Source organism: Heptranchias perlo, chromosome 17 (genome assembly GCF_035084215.1).
Source record: "Heptranchias perlo isolate sHepPer1 chromosome 17, sHepPer1.hap1, whole genome shotgun sequence".
NCBI lineage: Eukaryota > Metazoa > Chordata > Chondrichthyes > Hexanchiformes > Hexanchidae > Heptranchias > Heptranchias perlo.
The window spans coordinates 2,899,607-2,915,462 of NC_090341.1; the positions used below are offsets into that span (position 1 = coordinate 2,899,607).

General features: G+C 45.1%; 1 protein-coding gene across 1 annotated transcript in view; it reads right to left on the reverse strand.

Moving 5' to 3' along the window:
* uroc1 (urocanate hydratase 1) overlaps positions 1–15,856 on the reverse strand; it is an 85,118-nt gene that overhangs the window by 24,758 nt on the left and 44,504 nt on the right. The window contains exons 13-15 of the mRNA XM_067998355.1: positions 15,232–15,304; positions 11,974–12,095; positions 6,045–6,118 (exon numbers count right to left, since the gene is read on the reverse strand). Coding sequence (XP_067854456.1) covers positions 6,045–6,118; positions 11,974–12,095; positions 15,232–15,304 — 269 coding nt within the window. The remainder of the gene's footprint in view (positions 1–6,044; positions 6,119–11,973; positions 12,096–15,231; positions 15,305–15,856) is intronic.

Consider the following 15,856-nt stretch of genomic DNA (forward strand, 5'->3'; position numbering starts at 1 on the left):
AATAGCAGCCCCTGTGTATATTGTAGAGAATAGCAGCCCCTGTGAATATTGTGGAGAATAGCAGCTCCTGTGTATATTATAGAGAATAGCAGCCCCCGTGTATATTATAGAGAATAGCAGCCCCTGTGTATATTATAGAGAATAGCAGCCCCTGTGTATATTATAGAGAATACCAGCTCCTGTGTATATTGTAGAGAATAGCAGCCCCTGTGTATATTGTGGAGAATAGCAGCTCCTGTGTATATTATAGAGAATAGCAGCCCCCGTGTATATTATAGAGAATAGCAGCCCCTGTGTATATTATAGAGAATAGCAGCCCCTGTGTATATTATAGAGAATACCAGCCCCTGTGTATACTATAGAGAATAGCAGCCCCTGTGTATATTATAGAGAATAGTAGCCCCTGTGTATATTATAGAGAATACCAGCCCCTGTGTATATTATAGAGAATAGCAGCCTCTGAGTATGTCATAGAGAATAGCAGCCCCCGTGTATATTATAGAGAATAGCAGCCCCCGTGTATATTATAGAGAATAGCAGCCCCTGTGTATATTATAGAGAATACCAGCCCCTGTGTATATTATAGAGAATAGCAGCCCCTGTGTATATTATAGAGAATAGCAGCCCCTGAGCATATTATAGAGAATAGCAGCCCCCGTGTATATTATAGAGAATACCAGCCCCCGTGTATATTATAGAGAATAGCAACCCCTGTGTATATTATAGAGAATAACAGCCCCTGTGTATATTAGAGAGAATAGTAGCCCCTGTGTATATTATAGAGAATAGCAGCCCCTGTGTATATTATAGAGAATACCAGCCCCTGTGTAAATTATAGAGAATAGCAGCCCCTGTGTATATTATAGAGAATAGCAGCCCCCGTGTATATTATAGAGAATAGCAGCCCCCGTGTATATTATAGAGAATAGCAGCCCCCGTGTATATTATAGAGAATAGCAGCCCCCGTGTATATTATAGAGAATAGCAGCCCCCGTGTATATTATAGAGAATAGCAGCCCCCGTGTATATTATAGAGAATAGCAGCCCCCGTGTATATTATAGAGAATAGCAGCCCCCGTGTATATTATAGAGAATAGCAGCCCCTGAGTATATTATAGAGAATAGCAGCCCCCGTGTATATTATAGAGAATAGCAGCCCCTGAGTATATTATAGAGAATAGCAGCCCCCGTGTATATTATAGAGAATAGCAGCCCCTGTGTATATTATAGAGAATAGCAGCCCCCGTGTATATTATAGAGAATAGCAGCCCCTGTGTATATTATAGAGAATAGCAGCCCATGTGTATATTACAGAGAATAGCAGCCCCTGTGTAAATTGTGGAGAATAGCAGCCCCTGTGTATATTGTAGAGAATAGCAGCCCCTGTGAATATTGTGGAGAATAGCAGCTCCTGTGTATATTATAGAGAATAGCAGCCCCCGTGTATATTATAGAGAATAGCAGCCCCTGTGTATATTATAGAGAATAGCAGCCCCTGTGTATATTATAGAGAATACCAGCTCCTGTGTATATTGTAGAGAATAGCAGCCCCTGTGTATATTGTGGAGAATAGCAGCTCCTGTGTATATTATAGAGAATAGCAGCCCCCGTGTATATTATAGAGAATAGCAGCCCCTGTGTATATTATAGAGAATAGCAGCCCCTGTGTATATTATAGAGAATACCAGCCCCTGTGTATACTATAGAGAATAGCAGCCCCTGTGTATATTATAGAGAATAGTAGCCCCTGTGTATATTATAGAGAATACCAGCCCCTGTGTATATTATAGAGAATAGCAGCCCCTGTGAATATTATAGAGAATAGCAGCCCCTGTGTATATTATAGAGAATACCAGCCCCTGTGAATATTATAGAGAATAGCAGCCCCTGTGTATATTATAGAGAATAGTAGCCCCTGTGTATATTATAGAGAATAGCAGCCCCTGTGTATATTATAGAGAATAGTAGCCCCTGTGTATGTTATAGAGAATACCAGCCCCTGTGTATATTATAGAGAATAGCAGCCCCCGTGTATATTATCGAGAATAGCAGCCCCTGTGTATATTATAGAGAATAGCAGCCCCTGTGTATATTATGGAGAATAGCAGCCCCTGTGAATATTATAGAGAATAGCAGCCCCTGTGTATATTATAGAGAATAGCAGCCCCTGTGAATATTATAGAGAATAGCAGCTCCTGTGTATATTATAGAGAATAGCAGCCCCCGTGTATATTATGGAGAATAGCAGCCCCCGTGTATATTATAGAGAATAGCAGCCCCTGTGTATATTATAGAGAATAGCAGCCCCTGTGAATATTATAGCGAATAGCAGCTCCTGTGAATATTGTAGAGAATAGCAGCCCCCGTGTATGTTATAGGGAATAGCAGCCCCCGTGTATATTATAGAGAATAGCAGCCCCTGTGTATATTATGGAGAATAGCAGCCCCTGTGAATATTATAGAGAATAGCAGCCCCTGTGTATATTATAGAGAATAGCAGCCCCTGTGAATATTATAGAGAATAGCAGCTCCTGTGTATATTATAGAGAATAGCAGCCCCCGTGTATATTATGGAGAATAGCAGCCCCCGTGTATATTATAGAGAATAGCAGCCCCTGTGTATATTATGGAGAATAGCAGCCCCCGTGTATATTATAGAGAATAGCAGCCCCTGTGTATATTATAGAGAATAGCAGCCCCTGTGAATATTATAGCGAATAGCAGCTCCCGTGTATATTGTAGAGAATAGCAGCCCCCGTGTATGTTATAGGGAATAGCAGCCCCCGTGTATATTATAGAGAATAGCAGCCCCTGTGTATATTATGGAGAATAGCAGCCCCTGTGAATATTATAGAGAATAGCAGCCCCTGTGTATATTATAGAGAATAGCAGCCCCTGTGAATATTATAGAGAATAGCAGCTCCTGTGTATATTATAGAGAATAGCAGCCCCCGTGTATATTATGGAGAATAGCAGCCCCCGTGTATATTATAGAGAATAGCAGCCCCTGTGTATATTATAGAGAATAGCAGCCCCTGTGAATATTATAGCGAATAGCAGCTCCTGTGTATATTGTAGAGAATAGCAGCCCCCGTGTATGTTATAGGGAATAGCAGCCCCCGTGTATATTATAGAGAATAGCAGCCCCTGTGTATATAATAGAGAATACCAGCCCCTGTGAATATTATAGAGAATAGCAGCTGCTGTGTATATTATAGAGAATAGCAGCCCCCGTGTATATTATAGGGAATAGCAGCCCCCGTGTATATTATAGAGAATAGCAGCCCCTGTGTATATAATAGAGAATAGCAGCCCCTGTGAATATTATAGAGAATAGCAGCTGCTGTGTATATTATAGAGAATAGCAGCCCCCGTGTATATTATAGGGAATAGCAGCCCCCGTGTATATTATAGAGAATAGCAGCCCTTGTGTATATTATAGAGAATAGCAGCCCCTGTGAATATTGTAGAGAATTGCAGCCCCTGTGTATATTATAGAGAATAGCAGCCCCTGTGAATATTATAGCGAATAGCAGCCCCTGTGTATATTATAGAGAATAGCAGCCCCTGTGTATATTATAGAGAATAGCAGCCCCTGTGAATATTATCGAGAATAGCAGCTCCTGTGTATATTATAGAGAATAGCAGCCCCCGTGTATATTATGGAGAATAGCAGCCCCCGTGTATATTATAGAGAATAGCAGCCCCTGTGTATATTATAGAGAATAGCAGCCCCTGTGAATATTATAGCGAATAGCAGCTCCTGTGTATATTGTAGAGAATAGCAGCCCCCGTGTATGTTATGGGGAATAGCAGCCCCCGTGTATATTATAGAGAATAGCAGCCCCTGTGAATATTATAGAGAATAGCAGCTGCTGTGTATATTATAGAGAATAGCAGCCCCCGTGTATATTATAGGGAATAGCAGCCCCCGTGTATATTATAGAGAATAGCAGCCCCTGTGTATATTATAGAGAATAGCAGCCCCTGTGAATATTATCGAGAATAGCAGCTCCTGTGTATATTATAGAGAATAGCAGCCCCCGTGTATATTATGGAGAATAGCAGCCCCCGTGTATATTATAGAGAATAGCAGCCCCTGTGTATATTATAGAGAATAGCAGCCCCTGTGAATATTATAGCGAATAGCAGCTCCTGTGTATATTGTAGAGAATAGCAGCCCCCGTGTATGTTATGGGGAATAGCAGCCCCCGTGTATATTATAGAGAATAGCAGCCCCTGTGAATATTATAGAGAATAGCAGCTGCTGTGTATATTATAGAGAATAGCAGCCCCCGTGTATATTATAGGGAATAGCAGCCCCCGTGTATATTATAGAGAATAGCAGCCCCTGTGTATATTATAGAGAATAGCAGCCCCTGTGAATATTATCGAGAATAGCAGCTCCTGTGTATATTATAGAGAATAGCAGCCCCCGTGTATATTATGGAGAATAGCAGCCCCCGTGTATATTATAGAGAATAGCAGCCCCTGTGTATATTATAGAGAATAGCAGCCCCTGTGAATATTATAGCGAATAGCAGCTCCTGTGTATATTATAGAGAATAGCAGCCCCCGTGTATGTTATGGGGAATAGCAGCCCCCGTGTATATTATAGAGAATAGCAGCCCCTGTGAATATTATAGAGAATAGCAGCTGCTGTGTATATTATAGAGAATAGCAGCCCCCGTGTATATTATAGAGAATAGCAGCTCCTGTGTATATTATAGAGAATAGCAGCCCCTGTGTATATTATAGAGAATAGCAGCTCCTGTGTATATTATGGAGAATAGCAGCTCCTGTGTATATTATAGAGAATAGCAGCCCCTGTGTATATTATAGAGAATAGCAGCCCCCGTGTATATTATAGGGAATAGCAGCCCCTGTGTATATTATAGAGAATAGCAGCTCCTGTGTATATTATAGAGAATAGCAGCTCCTGTGTATATTATAGAGAATAGCAGCCCCTGTGTATATTATAGAGAATAGCAGCCCCCGTGTATATTATAGGGAATAGCAGCCCCTGTGTATATTATGGAGAATAGCAGCCCCTGTGTATATTATAGAGAATAGCAGCCCCTGTGTATATTATAGAGAATAGCAGCTCCTGTGTATATTATAGAGAATAGCAGCTCCTGTGAATATTATAGAGAATAGCAGCCCCCGTGTATATTATAGAGAATAGCAGCCCCCGTGTATATTATAGAGAATAGCAGCCCCCGTGTATATTATAGAGAATAGTAGCCACTGTGTATATTAGAGAGAATAGCAGCCCCCGTGTATATTATAGAGAATAGCAGCCCCCGTGTATATTATAGAGAATAGCAGCCCCCGTGTATATTATAGAGAATAGCAGCCCCCGTGTATATTATAGAGAATAGTAGCCACTGTGTATATTAGAGAGAATAGCAGCCCCCGTGTATATTATAGAGAATAGCAGCCCCTGTGTATATTATAGAGAATAATATCCCTTTTGTAGATGATCGACGATTGGATTGCTTCTGAAGTGCTCATTGGAATGTCAAGCTCCAGTTCGCCAGTTGGACGTATGACGAGACTCGACACTGAGCCATGCTGCCTCCCAAAGCTCTGTTCCGAGGTATTATTGAATTCGGAGTAGCAACATCATTCAGTGAGCTTTCACAGCCAGCGAGCAGCGTTGTGCGGAGTGTGGAAAGAAAAGGGAGTTACAGGAACTTGTTAGAGCCTCTCCCAGGCAAGCTCCACCCAGTGTAGCACCAACCCGTACAGAGCAGATTCAACTGACAGGATCTGCACTAAGTTAGCTCATCTCAACCAGGGCAGGAGCCGAAACTCTACAGCTTGACTGTCCTGATCGTCATCCAGCATCTCATGCTTGGGATTGGCTGAGATGCCCCCCAAAGCAGAATAGTCGACTGACATTTTAATGCCCGGAGTTACACGCGAGCAGTAGCCACTCGGGTGAGATCCCGCAGGGTGACTGGTCCTCACGGAGCCGATCTCCAGCCACGGTCGACATCCTCAGAAGAGGAGAGAAAAAGGACAAGTCAGATTGTACGAACCATGTTGTGTTTCGCGGCCTGTTTGATCCAACGGATGTTGTCAGAGTATTGCTGCTTCACAAACCCGCTGATCGCTGGGAAATCAAACACAGAGATGGTCAATGTTACAATGAAATCGACACAAAATGAAAGATGGGTGATGAGACAAGGGAGAAATGTCACAACTGTCCCGTCCATTGTCCCCCCCGTCCCGTCCATTGTCCCCCTGTCCCGTCCATTGTCCCCCTGTCCCGTCCACTGTCCCCCCGTCCCGTCCACTGTGCCCCTGTCCCGTCCACTGTCTCCCCGTCCCGTCCATTGGTCCACTGTCCCCCTGTCCCGTCCACTGTCCCCCTGTCCCGTCCACTGTCCCCCTGTCCCGTCCACTGTCCCCCCGTCCCGTCCACTGTCCCCCCGTCCCGTCCACTGTCCCCCGTCCCGTCCACTGTCCCCCGTCCCGTCCACTGTCCCCCGTCCCGTCCACTGTCCCCCCGTCCCGTCCACTGTCCCCCGTCCCGTCCACTGTGCCGTCCTTGGAAGATCTTCAGAACCCCAAGAGAAATGGTGTGAACGGGTACCTGTTGCCAATATCTTGTCGAACATACAATCAGAGATCAAGAAAATCTGGGAGGAAATTAATGGCAGTATGGTCATGTAGAGAGAGCTTCACTCCTCCGTGCTGCTGTACCTGCCCCGGGAGTGTTTGATGGGACAGTGTAGAGGGATCTTTACTCTGTATCTATCCCATGCTGTACTTGCCCTGGGAGTGTTTGATGGGACAGTGTAGAGGGAGCTTTACTCTGTATCTAACCCGTGCTGTACCTGCCCTGGGAGTGTTTGATGGGACAGTGTAGAGGGAGCTTTACTCTGTATCTAACCCTGTACCTGCCCTGGGAGTGTTTGATGGGACAGTGTAGAGGGAGCTTTACTCTGTATCTAATCCGTGCTATACCTGCCCTGGGAGTGTTTGATGGGACAGTGTAGAGGGAGCTTTACTCTGTATCTAACCCGTGCTGGACCTGCCCTGGGAGTGTTTGATGGGACAGTGTAGAGGGAGCTTTACTCTGTATCTAACCCGTGCTGTACCTGCCCTGGGAGTGTTTGATGGGACAGTGTAGAGGGAGCTTTACTCTGTATCTAACCCGTGCTGTACCTGCCCTGGGAGTGTTTGGGCAATAAATGCCAGCCTTGTCAATGATGCCACAACCTGAGAATGAATTTTTAATAAGTCTACAGTCTTTTGAAACTCAAGCTTGGGGTCACCTGCTCACTGTCTCATCAGGACACAGAGTGGTGAAATGGACAGACACATGGCAGATGAAATTTAATGCAGAGAAGTGTGAAGCGATACCTTTTGGTAGGAAGAATGAGGAGAGGCAATATAAACTAAAGGGTTTAAAGGGAGTGCAGGAACAGAGAGACTCGGGGATGTAAATAGTGGATGCATTAGTTGTCATCTTCCAAAATTCTATAGACTCTGGAACAGTTCCTGCAGATTGGAGGGTGGCAAATGTAACCCCACTATTTAAAAAGGAGGGAGAGAAAAAACAGGGAACTACAGACCGGTCAGCCTAACATCAGTAGTAGGGAAAATGCTGGAGTCTATTACAAAGGATGTGATAACAGGACACTTAGAAAATATCAATGGGATTAGACAAAGTCAACATGGATTTATGAAAGGTTAATCATGTTTGACAAACCTACTGGAGCTTTTTGAGGATGTAACTGGTAGAATAGATAAGGGAGAACCAGTGGATGTGGTTTATTTGGATTTTCAGAAGGCCTTTGATAAAGTCCCACATATGAGGTTAGTGTGCAAAATTAAAGTACATGGGATTGGGGGTAATATACTGGCATGGATTGAGAATTGGTTGACAGACAGGAAACAGAGAGTAGGAATAAATGGTTCTTTTTCGGGGTGGCAGGCAGTGACTAGTGGGGTACCGCAGGGATCAGTGCTTGGGCCCCAGCTATTCACAATATATATCAATGATTTGGATGAGGGAACTAAATGTAACATTTCCAAGTTTGCTGAGGAGACAAAACTAGGTGGAATCGTGAGCTGTGAGGAGGATGCAAAGAGGCTTCAAGGTGATTTAGACAAGTTGAGTGAGTGGGCAAATACATGGCAGATGCAGTATAATGTGGATAAATGTGAAGTTATCCACTTCGGAAAGTAAAACAGAAAGGCAGAGTATTATTTAAATGGTGATAGATTGGGGAATATTGATGTACAAAGGGACCTGGGTGTCCTTGTACACCAGTCACTGAAAGCAAACATGCAGGTGCAGCAAGCAGTTAGGAAGGCAAATGGTATGTTTGCCTTCATTGCAAGAGGATTTGAGTACAGGAGCAAGGATGTCTTACTGCAGTTATACAGGGCCTTGGTGAGACCACACCTGGAGTATTGTGTGCAGTTTTGGTCTCCTTACCTAAGAAAGGATATACTTGCCATGGAGGGAGTGCAGCAAAGGTTCACCAGACTGATTCCTGGGATGGCAGGACTGTCGTATGAGGAGAGATTGGGTCGACTCGGCCTGTATTCACTCGAGTTTAGAAGAATGAGAGGGGATCTCATCGAAACATATAACATTCTGACAGGGCTAGACAGACTGGATGCAGGGAGGTTGGTTCCCCTGGTTGGGGGGGTCCAGAAAGAGGGGTCACAGTCTCAGGATACGGAGTAGGACATTTAGGACTGAGATGAGGAGAAATTTCTTCACTCAGAGGGTGGTGAACCTGTGGAATTCTCTACCACAGAAGGCTGTGGAGGCCAAGTCACTGAATATATTTAAGAAGGAGCTAGATAGATTTCTAGACACAAAAGGCATCAAAGGGTATGGGGAGACAGCAGGAATATGGTATTGAGATAGAGGATCAGCCATGATCATATTGAATGGCGGAGCAGGCTCGAAGGGCCGAATGGCCTACTCCTGCTCCTATTTTCTATGTTTCTATGTATGTACACAAATCTTTGAAGGTGACAGGACAAGTTGAGAAGGCTGTTAAAAAAGCATACGGGATCCTGGGCTTTATTAATAGAGGCATAGAGTACAAAAGCAAGGATATGCTAAACCTTTACAAATCACTGGTTAGGCCTCAACTGGAGTATTGTGTCCAGTTCTGGGCATCACACTTTAGGAAGGATGTCAAGGCCTTAGAGAGGGTGGGGAGGAGATTTACTAGAACGGTTCCAGGGATGAGGGACTTCAGTGATGTGGAGAGACTGGAGAAGCTGGGATTGTTCTCCTCAGAGCAGAGAAGGTTAAGTGGAGATTTGATAGAGGTGTTCAAAATCATGAGGGGTTTTGATGGAGTAAATAAGAAAAAAACTGTTTCCAATGGGTGAAGGGTCAGTGACCAGAGGACACAGATTTAAGGTGATCGGCAAAAGAGCCAGGGGGGAGATGAGGAAACATTTTTTTTTACGCAGCGAGTTGTTCTGATCTGGAATGTGCTGCCTGAAAGGGCGGTGGAAGCAGATTCAATAATAACTTTCGAAAGGGAATTGGATAAATACTTGAAGGGAAAAAATTTACAGGGCAACGGGGAAAGAGCAGGGGGAAGTGGGACTAATTGGATAGCTCTTTCAAAGAGCCGGCACAGACACGATGGGCCAAATGGCCTCCTGCTGCGCTGCACCTACTATAATACTATCTTCTCTCCTCCCCTTGACCTTTCAACTGGGTTCTTCAGTGATTTAAAAAGAAAAAACACCTCAACTTGATCTGGAGTCCTGAACGTGGTGCTTTGCCTTCAGCTGTGTGTGTAAAAAAAAAATCGCCCTCATCCCTCGATCATTGGCTGCTGTCAACTTCGAGACTAAAACTGAGTCGAGCCAAAATATTTCGGACACTCTCTCTTTTATGTACGAGAAGTAAATGAGGCTTCATAGTGTGGTAACAAATTTTGTCTCGTTATGAATGGGCTTGGTGGGGGGGGGAGTGGATTAATGACTGAGAGCTGGATTATTAGCTTTTCTATTGTACTTGGCAGGAAGTGAGGGAGAGGAATGTAGGCCGAGACCAAATCCTGAATGTGATTAGAAGCAATTGGTGCTCAAAAATAACCTTTCAGCATTTAAACCCAACCTTTTGACATTTGAATAGTTTTACAAGTATGAGGCATGTGGAAATGTATTAACTTGCCAATAAAAGAGTCCTATATTTTCTTACAGTTACAGAAACTGCCATAAATCCCACACAGAGATCACAGCCAAACTCGTTTTCATATTTTGTTTTTTTGCTTCTGCGATTTTCCCCGTTCTCCCAAAAAGGAGCTGACTTGGACCCGTGAGGTCCATGGCCCCCCTGGAATAACTCACATCCCCAAGTGGCTATTCTCCGTGGGATTACAAGATCGAGGCCATTCAGCCCGTCTTAGCTCGGATATCCCGCGAAAAGCCCCTACCTCCTGCCCATTACGTCATCGAACAAATCTCTTGAATGAGTCTAAGGTTTTCATGTGTGGCTCTAGACAACAACTTGCATTTATATAGCGCCTTTAACGTAGTAAAACGTCCCAAGGCGCTTCACAAAAGCGATTATCAAACAAAATTTGACACCGAGCCACATAAGGAGATATTAGGACAGGTGACCAAAAGCTTGGTCAAAGAGGTAGGTTTTAAGGAGGTTTTAAAGGAGGAGAGAGAGGTAGAGAGACGGAGAGGTTTAGGGAGGGAATTCCAGAGCTTAGGGTCTAGGCAGCTGAAGGCACGGCCGCCAAGGGTGAGGCGATTAAAATCGGCGATGTGCAAGCGGCCAGAATTGGAGGAGCGCAGAGATCCCAGAGAGTTGTAGGGCTGGAGAAGGTTACAGAGATAGGGAGGGGCGAGGGCCATGAAGGGATTTGAAAACAAAGATGATATTGGGGGGGGATCTCAGCCATTCCGGATCCTATCCTCTTGTCCACTCACAAGCCTTTTCCACCAGAGGTCAGTGGTCAGGAAACCCCAGTTGTTTTTTTTCCTTCTCAAGTAACAACGTTGCTGTGGCCAATTGTAGCGTCACTATGACCCAAAAGCATCTAACTCAGCACAGACCAGGGATTGAACCTAGTGCCTCCCTGGTCTCTATGGCTCAGTATCATACCAGGCCAAAAGGACCAGCTCCAGGGCCGTAGGTCAGTGTTTTTAACCCTTTTGGTGACTCCTTAGGGCTGGTTTCGCTGTGTCTGGTTGGGTCGCCAACTCTGGTTGGTCATATCGCCAGAGGTTTCATCACATGACCCTCCTACACCCAACTGCCCCGCCCCCACGCTCCCGCTATTGGTTACCCAATATGGCACACGATCTTCCCTCGGCCAATTGGAAAGCGAACAGACTAGTCATTGCCTGGAATCCACTCACTGGAATCCACTCACACCCAATTCAAACAGCTAAACTATTATTAAAGAGGATATGCCATCATCAAAAAGTACTTGGCATTGTTTGTTGTGTGTGGAGGAACAGGAGTTGTATACTGAATTTTCCGTGTTGATGTCACATGCGAATGACTCAGCGATGAGTTTGAGGATTTTGGGTCATTGGGTCCGTCAACAAATGAGAAAAGATTTGACAGATGCTTCTTCGCGAAGATGGTGCCCCTTTAAATGGGGCCAACCAAGGAGCTGCCTCTTTCTGAAAAGTAATTTATTGTGCAGTGCCCTGGGACTCTGTGCCCGTGACTTCCCTCGCGGATTCCTGGTCAGTGCCGCGACATTGTGATGAGGCGCCAGGCGGGTGGTCCGAGACCCCTCGTCTACAGGAAGCCAAAGAATATTTGGCGGGATGGGTGTCCCGGAGTGCCCTCCTGCGCCTCCCAGTGGCCGGATCGGGAGCAATGGAGCCCCGACGGTGAGCCAACGGCGGGAAGGTTGAGAGGAGCGGGAAGAGAGAAGAACCTACAAGGAGCCAAGGAAGAAAAAAATAACAATGGCGCAAAGAGTCGGACCCAAGTTCACTTTCCTTTACCTTCCTCGCTCATAATATCCTCCAGCACTGAGGTAGCGATGGCGTCTGTCTCAGAGAGGTCAGCGGGGTCGGCCGAGGTGCAAACCCAACGAAACGGCCCGAACCCCATGGAAAAAATATCCCTGTTGAGCAGAAACAGAACTTTCGTTAACCCGACAACCTCTTTGAGGACAGTGGTGGGTTATTTGGTGTCACTTGAAGGATGCATGACATCCCAGAGGGAACATTAGGAACAGGAGGAGGCCATTCAGCCCCTCGAGCCTGTTCTGCCATTCGATTAGATCATGGCTGATCTGTAAGCTCAAGTCCATTTACCCGCCTTTGACATATATCCCTTGATACCCTTACCCAACAATACGAAAACAATGACATCGCCACCCTGTGAAACCGTTAATCGGCCTGCGAATCCTCCCACCACTTCACATTGTTCTCCAAAGGAACAGCGTGAAGATACAAAAACAACAACAACATTTTGCCACAAGCTCTAAACCAAAGCAAAGAAGAACAGACTGATTCTCAGGCACGTGACTGTGCAAAAAATTCTGCGATGTTCCCAGAGTGGGTGTATGTTTTGACATATTTAAGAAATGCTCGTCTTGTGCACGAGCCATCTGACCTAGGATCGAAACGAACCACCCTCCCCCAGTGCATACTACACGCTGACGTACCTATTAATAGGTTCCAGAACAATCTCAATGGAACTTAAGAAATTCAGGAATGAGTTGAAACTATTTGGCCCATCGAACTCCAACTTTTCCAGTCAAGATTCCAGCAGCATTTTCAAAGTCTCACTTCTTTCTGTCTGGCTGATTATCTCAAACATTTAACACTCCTTGAATATAGAGGAATAAACTTCACCAGGGGAGATAATTTTTGGCTTGTCCCAAAGTTCAAAAGAAATCCCACAAACCATCTCTCATACCCTTCTACCATATTCTCTGCCAAGTATCTATGAAGTTCTGTCTTGAACTTGCCAATGCAGTCTGCCTTCTGGGTATTCGGTGCCTTATGTCGGCTATCCACTCTCGCTAAATCTAAGCTGGTTGTCCTTCTCCCCTCTTACGAGCTCAGGTTCTTGCACCCTTATAGATGATAGAACCACACATCACAAAAGGGGGCCATTCGGCCCATCGTGCCTGTGCCGGCTCTTTGAAAGAGCTATCCAAATAGTCCCACTCCCCTGCTCTTCCCCACAGTCCTGCAAATTTTTCCCCTTCAAGTATTTATCCAATTCCCTTTTGAAAGTTACTATTGAATCTGCTTCCACCGCCCTTTCAGGCATTGAATTTCAGATCAGAACAACTCGCTGCGTAAAAAAATTCTCCTCATCTCCCCTCTGGCTCTTTTGCCAATTTCCTTAAATCTGTGTCCTCTGGTTACCGACCCTCCTGCCACTGGAAACAGTTTCTCCTTATTTACTCTATCAAAACCCTTCATGATCTTGAACACCTCCATTAAATCTCCCCTTAACCTTCTCGGCTCCAAGAAGAACAATCCCAGGTGATTGATTTTTCTAAGCAAAAAATAAAGATTCCACTCAGTTTAACCCTGTCATTTACTTCTCAGCAACTGGAGAGCTTTTTAATCAAAATACAGAGTGAAAGAGAGAAAGAAAGCAAAAACTTGAAGTTATACAGCACCTTGTCTCATCCCCAGAACACCCAAAGCCCTTCACAGCCAATGAATTACCTTTAAAGTGCAGTCACTGTTTTTATGTAGGCAAAGCACACAGGATTTAGTTGGTTAATGTTCCGGACTGGATTGGAGACCAATTTCCTGCCCAATTTCCCAGTATCCGCTGCCCCCTCAAGACAATCGTGTGAAACTGGACACAGACCCAGTGACATCTCCACTCTCGCCTCTCTCATTGTTTCACTGTCTTTCTCCTGGTAGCAAATGTTAAAATCTTTACCGATAAAAATGGGCATGGTTTTAAGATTTTTTTTAAGAAACTACTCAGGCAACCAATTCCATGGCAATTATCCACTTCCTTCAACACATTCCAACACTGACATTGTTAGTCTGGGTCACATCTCTCAGATTTTCATTTTGTTGACTAATTGCCGCAGACTTACAGCCAATCGCTGATTCGATGGGTCGGAGATGCTTTTCAAACTGTTGACCTACCAATTATCCTCTCTCGTTCCTTCCCAAACTCTCAATCTTCCATCCTACACACTCTTACTCCTCCCTTTCATTCTCACCGTCACCTATTCCAACTCATTCTTTCTCAGGACTGCAACACTGTGCAAACTCCACCTCTCCCTCACTTTCTCCGACCTCCTACTCCTACAACCCACAGGTTTTTTAAAACCCAGGCTTGGAGTCATCAATCACTCCATCCTGATTTGCTGCCACTCATTTCAGTTTTTGATGTCCTGCACTGTGAGACTCAGTCTATGATCTGGGTTTTTCCAGAAGGAGAATTGCTGTGAATTCAGTTCAATTAATGAATGTTTTATTCACATTAATTGGAGAGTTAAAGGTGTTTGTTTTTCACTTATTAAGATGGGGTTTGTTAATGCTGGAAAATGGAACACTATTGGGGCGCATTGACGGCATCAACCACTCCCAGGGCAGGTACAGCACGGGTTAGATACAGAGTAAAGCTCCCTCTACACTGTCCCATCAAACACTCCCAGGGAAGATACAGCACAGGTTAGACACAGAGTAAAGCTCCCTCTACACTGTCCCATCAAACACTCCCAGGACAGGTACAGCACGGGTTAGATACAGAGTAAAGCTCCCTCTACACTGTCCCATCAAACACTCCCAGGGCAGGTACAGCACGGGTTAGATACAGAGTAAAGCTCCCTCTATACTGTCCCATCAAACACTCCCAGGGCAGGTACAGCACGGGTTAGATACAGAGTAAAGCTCCCTCCTATCAGTAAATGAGCTGGTATCAGTAAAACTGACCATGAAGCTGTCGGGTTGTTGTAAAAACCCAACTGGTTCATTAGGGAAGGAAACCTGCCGTCCTTACCCGGTCTGGGCCTATATGTGACTCCGGTCTCCACACCAATATGGTTGACTTTTAACTGCCCTCTGAAGTGGCCCAACAAGCCCCTCAGTCATATCGAAAACTGCTACCAGCAGTTCAAGAAGAAGGCCCCCCACCACGTTCTCAGGGAAACTAGGGGATGGGCAATAAATGTCGGCCTTGCCAGTGACATCCCAAGAATAAATTTTAAAAATCAGGAAGACTGGGAATGGGACAATCGGAAAACCCGACCATACATTGCTCTCTCCACTCACCCCATTATATGCTGGACATACGAGGGGAACTTGAATTCCATCTTCCCACCTCCAGCCTTCTCCACATCAGCACCTGAAACAGATTCAAGAGAAAAACAATCCTGAGTTTTATATTCAAAGATTATCTGAGGTGTAAATCTTCAGGAATCAAAAAGGTTCTAATTCAGGTACCCAGTGCCATCATCAAACACTCTCAGGGCAGGTACAGGGTTAGATACAGAGTAAAGCTCCCTCTACACTGTCCCATCAAACACTCCCAGGGCAGGTACAGGGTTAGATACAGAGTAAAGCTCCCTCTACACTGTCCCATCAAACACTCTCAGGGCAGGTACAGCACGGGTTAGATACAGAGTAAAGCTCCCTCTACACTGTCCCATCAAACACTCCCAGGGCAGGTACAGGGTTAGATACAGAGTAAAGCTCCCTCTACACTGTCCCATCAAACACTCTCAGGGCAGGTACAGCACGGGTTAGATACAGAGTAAAGCTCCCTCTACACTGTCCCATCAAACACTCCCAGGGCAGGTACAGCACGGGTTAGATACAGAGTAAAGCTCCCTCTACACTGTCCCATCAAACACTCTCAGGGCAGGTACAGCACGGGTTAGATACAGAGTAAAGCTCC